General features: G+C 35.5%; 1 protein-coding gene across 1 annotated transcript; it reads left to right on the forward strand.

The window, feature by feature from the left end:
- Positions 1 to 403: 403 nt before the first annotated feature.
- LOC308419780 (uncharacterized protein) lies at positions 404 to 658 on the forward strand (the record flags this gene model as incomplete). Its single annotated transcript, XM_080915581.1, has 1 exon — positions 404 to 658. One exon carries the CDS (start codon positions 404 to 406, stop codon positions 656 to 658), a length of 255 nt encoding a protein of 84 aa, XP_080771707.1.
- Between the last annotated feature and the right edge of the window lie 5,567 nt (positions 659 to 6,225).

A 6,225-nucleotide genomic window follows, 5' to 3' on the forward strand; every position in this document is an offset into this window, starting at 1 on the left:
TTTAATTTGCCTAGGTATGCTCTAATGTAAACCCCATTCTCTTGACTAACAGGTGTTAATAGTAATAATGGTTAGTTTTGAAATTACTAATGGTTTCAGAAAGTGGTTCTGACATTTAATGTGTTATTTAGTGTTAGCAATGCTATTTTGTTCTTTGAAACAAAGATATTTCAATGTGTAGAGTATGTAACCAAAGAATAATTTTCAAAGTTAAGCAAAACAAAACATTAAATTGAAAAGAATATACAATAAGTCCTAATAGAGGAAGCATTAGCAGATTAATGCATATATATGAGATAATTACTATCCAGTATTCTATAAACTTGAGTATTCTCTATGAGAATCACGTCTTATGAGAGAAAACTGTCATGTAATCTCTTCCAGAACCGGAGACTCCAGCACTATGTCTTACCAACAGCAGCAGTGCAAGCAGCCCTGCCAGCCTCCTCCTGTTTGCCCACCCCCAAAGTGCCCAGAGCCTTGTCCTCCTCCAAAGTGCCCAGAGCCTTGTCCTCCCCCAAAGTGCCCAGAGCCTTGTCCTCCCCCAAAGTGCCCAGAGACTTGTCCTCCCACAAAGTGTCCAGAGTTGTGCCCTTCTCCCCCATGTCAGCAGAAATGTCCTCCTGTGCAATGTTCTCCACACTGCCAGCAGAAGTGACCACCCAAGAGCAAGTGAGGTCTTCAGCAGTCATCAGGGAAAGGGGAAGAGAAGGGAATCTATCTCATGTACTCACGTATGTCCATAGCAACATCTCCATCTTCCCTCCAAATCTTGTCATGGATGCAAAAAAAAATTACTTTGCCCTTCCACCTCCATTTTACTGTGATGACTTCTGAGAGAGAAGGCCTTTTCCCTCCTCCTGCTTTCAGGATGTTGACAGTGCTTCAGTGTTTCAGATGCTCAGAAGGAAGATTTGCAGCAGTCTACCTGTTCCCAAAGAGAACATTTTCCAAATCAGTCTGACATTATGCCATGGTAGTTGTCATTGTTGTTTATATCCTAAATAAAAAGTACAAAAATGTATATCTGTGTACTTTCTTTTAAAACTCCATTTATTCCCACTATGATTTGCCCATGTTCCTTTATTTCTAAGTGTTTGGTTACTTGAGAACACCTTATTTCATTCTGCATACATATATCTCTTATTTAGTCCCCAGTAATTCAATAAGGCTATGTGATATTCACACACACACCTGCCACCTGGGTCTTATTTTCTTTCTAAACTTTATGAGCTTGATTCTCATTTGTCTCCTTCCTCTGCCCTACCAATTGCACACCCATATAAATCTATTCTTGTTGTTTCTTTCTGCTTCCACCATTGAAAAATAAAGTATCAAACAAACTTGTCTTTAAATTGTTATTATTTTTCTACACACAATAATATGAAGTTTAATTCATTTGCCTGGAAACAACATGATGCCATTCTTTATTACAGATTTACAGATTTTTACTCCATGATATATATATATATATATATATATATATATATATAAAATACATACATTTATTCTATTTTCTTAGTCCATGGTAGGCTGGTATTTTACTTACATAGTATGAGTAGTGCTGAAACATAAATGTATATGTAGGCACTTTATTGTATGATCTTTTTTATTTTTTAATGTACAAATTGATGTGATTCAATCACATGCTAGTCCTGCTCTTGTGTTCTTTCTTTGGAGGAAACTTCACACTGATTTCTATAATGAATAGATTAATCTACTCTCTTAAACTCTGAGATTTTGTGGTTTTTATTCCCACAAACCTTTGTGAATACTTGTTATTATTTTGAGGTTACTCAATTGAAATCTTTATTAATTCTTTGAGAATTTCATACTATGCATTTCAATGCTATTTACTTCACTGTCCATCAATACCTCTGTATATACACTTACTGTGCCTTCTTTTCATCCCAACCAACTTTAAAGCTTTTTATTCCTTTGTTCTTTTTTCCCTAGAAAGTTCAATATGTATTGTTCAATTAGTCTCAAGTGAGAGGTCCACTTTGCAGTCCAGTCAACATAGTAATGGTTACATCGTTGACAAGTGATGCTCCTCTCAGAAGCTAGACACTGTCAAGTGTTCCTTTACTACTGATGGATTTCATACCTCCCTTCTTTCCCATCACAAGTTTTTCTCTGGTTTGAGCTTTCACAAAACATGTGCACACTGTCTCAATAGTGAGTTCAGTGTATAACTGACAAGTTATTTGAAAAAAAAATATCATTTTCTACTATTCTCTTACAAGCCTTCTGCTACATCTTCCATGAGGTAATGCTAAGTACACACAAGTCTCTTACCCTCTATCACGAATGAGTTGAGGGTCCCTGTCGTCCTAATCTACTACAAGCACTTTTTCTTTTTTTTTTTTTAATAAGGAATGACTGGTGTATTGGTGTGTATACCAAAAAGTCATTAGAAATTGTTTTATTGATATGCTCATTTAGCAGAATAATAGTATTGACTATATTATGACACAAGGCCAAGGACCTATCTAGCTCCAGTTTCTTGACCTGTTTACCAGTGCCAAGTATCCATTTCTTTTATTGTGCAAAGCCTAAAATCCAAACAGAAATTGGTTGGCTGCTCCCATACACTTGTGCTCCTGTTGTGTCGGTGGGTATATAATGTATCATTTTAGTAACAGGTGAGTTGTCTTGCACTGGCCAAGGGACTTAGAGTGAAGACTCCTGTGAAGGGCACAGAACACATGTATCTTGGTATCCAGGTAAAAAGGTGTGTGGGTGGGTGTGTGTGAGAGAGAATCAAGGAGTAGCAAGTCTGAGTCATAAGTTATTTCTAATCACTGCCTTTTGAGGACTTGTGACAATGATTTTCATAGTGACTGCATCAATTTGCACAAGTAGCAAAAATAAATAATGTTTTTGTTTTTTAAATTTCTATTCACTATAGTCTTTGTGGGCTTTTAATTTTTTGATATTCATTTTATTAGAGTGAGATGGAATCTCCAGGTCATTTAAAGTTGAATTTCTTGTGAGATTAAGGATGCGAACCCATGTAAAAATGTTTGCTTCTCACTACTACTCTTTTGTTTAATTCAAGTGCTTTGTTTCATTAATAATAATTTAATTTTCTTTTAAAATTATATTTAGGGCTAGAGAGATGGCTCAGTGGTTAAGAGCACTGACTGCTCTTCCAGAGGTTCTGAGTTCAAAACCCAGCAATCACATGGTGGCTCTCATACATCTATAATGAGATCTGATGCCCTTTTCTGGTGTGTCTGAAGACAGCAAGAGTGTACTTATATATAATAAGTAAATACATCTTTAAAATTATATTTATTATATTTTTAAATGTAACAAAATGCCATTACAATTTACATTTCTTACTACTCTCAAGATCCTCCACAGCACTTCGTAGTACACCTACCAAGTCTGCACCACTCTTTAATTAATAACTTCTTTTTATTTACCCTTTGTGTGTGTGTGTGTGTGTGTGTGTGTGTGTTTGTGCATGCATAAATATAAGTATAAATGGGTACATCCATTATTGTTATTATCATATAAATGGTTTCAAGCCTCACCCTGCATCAGACAATGAATTAGTGTGCTCATCCATGCAGCGGGCTAATTTTCCTTCTCTTAACAGTTACTAGCTCTCTGTAGTTCTTTGTTTAGGTTAGACTCCCACAAAACATTGCCAATTTCTCTTTTATATCTCCAAAGATACTTTTATTGTTTTTTAAATTTTTATGTTTTTTATTGGATATTCTCTGTATTTACATTTCAGATGTTATCCCCTTTCCCCTGACGTATTTCTATTGTTAAGACTTGCGTTTGCAGCCATTTCCAGAAAAGAATGATTTATGGAAACTTTCCTCTTATTCTGGAGTTGACAATCTTTCAGTCCTCTTCAATGATGTTCCCAGAACTATAGATACAGGTTTGTACAAGTTTCCATTTGTGTTGGATTACCCACTACTTGCTGGTCTCTGAATTGTGTCCCATTGTGGTTTTTCTGTGGTTTCCTTTTTTTTTTTTTTTTTTTTTTTTTTTGTAAAAAGGGGCTTGTTTGGTAATGAACAGTAAGCAAATTTATCTGTGGTTTAAGGATGAAATTAAGTATTTAGCAAGGCTCTATGCTTGTCCAGCAAATTACTAGTGGTGAAATTATTTTAGGTAGGTTGTTTCTCTTCTAATAGTTACTTCAGTGGTCCTGGAAGCTGGCTAGTTCTCCACTATCAGCCATGAATTCCTTCTTGCTAAATAAGAACTAAATCCAACTTGGCAGTTTTTGTGTGTTCCAAATAAGTGATTCCTGACTGTATCTTTATGCATCCCTGTCTATGCTGGTGATTTGATTATTCCCAGGTGGAGCAGTTATGTGGGACTTCTTAATTGCTTCTCTCCATTGTATCCTGTAACGATGGAAGATAGACTGTACAAAAGCAGTCTGATCCATCTGGAGACATGAGAGTCTTGTATTCTTAGTGCATCACACATACACATACATATATATACACACTGTGTACAATAAAAGTAAATATGATTCTTTGAGGCCTTATCAAAAAATGTTGCCTTTTGTGGTCCCTATTCTCTTTTTCTCCTTCTATGTTAATCTCCATTTCTCTTTCTCAGTTGATGGCACCTCCCTATCATTCCATTAATTATGTAGATTTCTATGTGTCTCTGTATGGTTTTAGACATGAGACTGTGTTTCCCATAGAAGCCAGAAGAGGGTGACAGATTCCACTTGATGGAGACAAGGATGTTGAAATGTGTCAGAAGTGTATACTGGGAAATGAATCAGATCCCCTACATGAGCAGTTGAACACTCTTAACTACTGAACTCTCTTCTCACATGACCTTTTTTTACCTCTCTGTTTTACGTATTAATCCCCCACTCAATATTGTAGGGACTTTTAACAATTTTAGAACTGCCATTGTTGTTTCTCATATGTTCTGGTAGGCTTAATTTCTAGTAAGTTAAAGTTTTATCCCTTGCTTTTATTTTTTCATCATTTGAAAGTGAGCAAAAAAAAAAAAAAAAAAAAAAAAAAAAAAAAAAAAAAAAAAAAAAAGGCTTTTACTGACTGACTGCCCCCTCTAAATGGCCCAATATGCTGCTGGAAAAGTCAAATGCAAATATTCACACCCAACCAATGGACAGAAGCTGCTGTCCTTTGTGGCTGAATTAGGGGAAATCTAGAGGAAACTATAGGAAGGCTAGCAGTCTTGACTAACATGGACACCCAGAATTTTTCAGACACTGAGCTGATATGAGGTACCCAACATATATACAGCAGAGTACTGGCAATTCTGGACTTAACCCTCCAGAGACTTGCGTCCCCAGGGTATAGGGAGTTCTGCTGGGGTGGGGGGCTGACATCCTCTTGGAGACAATGTTGGAGGGGAGGAGGTGTGGGATGTAAAACAGTTGGAGGGTGGACTTGAAGAGATCTAGAATAAAAAAAGATAAATAAATAAATAAATACGAAATAAATAATGAAAGAAAGAAAGGAAGAAGGAAGAAAGGAAAGTTATTCAGTCCCCATTTGTTTTGAAGTGGTACTCTTCCTTTTTTGTTTGTTTGTTTTGTTTATTTCCTTTTACATTATGGAGTTATCAAACCCAAGAAAGTGTCAATTTTTACATTTCTTCATGCTTGCTTTGAATCCTAAATTATGATATATTTATAATAAATATGGCATGTCTTATGAAAACTATGTGGGCTCCTGATAAAAATATGTGGTTTGTAGTTGTTGTATTGCATATTCTGCAGTTGTTTTTAAGTACCTAAGACATATTACAGTGTTTAATTCTGAACGTTTTGTTGTTGTTGTTTTGTCTTTGTTGTGTTATCTAGGGATGAGAGTAAAATATTCAAGAGATTTATTTTTCCTTTACCTGATTAATCTCTTTTCGCATATGAATCAGTGATAATTCAATGAAGTATTTTGAACCAACACTCAGTAATTTACTTATATTTTATGACTTTCTCCATGGATTGTTTCCTTTACTTATAAGCAGTGATACTCTTATCTCCTCTATGTGTGGCTTCATTGTTTTTTTCTAGATATTGGTCACCTATGTAAGGATGCCTCCTGATTCCATTTGTTGAGGTGTCATTTCTCTTTTCTCATTGACTTCTATCTGTGGATATCATTGTGTTAGTTTTAAAACCTATCAAAATAGACAACTGGAGCCTTTTGTGAAGAAGTTAATTATTTTTCACTAATTTTTTCACTTTACATCCTAAGTGCAGCT

The sequence above is a fragment of the Micromys minutus genome (genome assembly GCF_963924665.1).
Source record: "Micromys minutus genome assembly, chromosome: 4".
Classification (NCBI taxonomy): domain Eukaryota; kingdom Metazoa; phylum Chordata; class Mammalia; order Rodentia; family Muridae; genus Micromys; species Micromys minutus.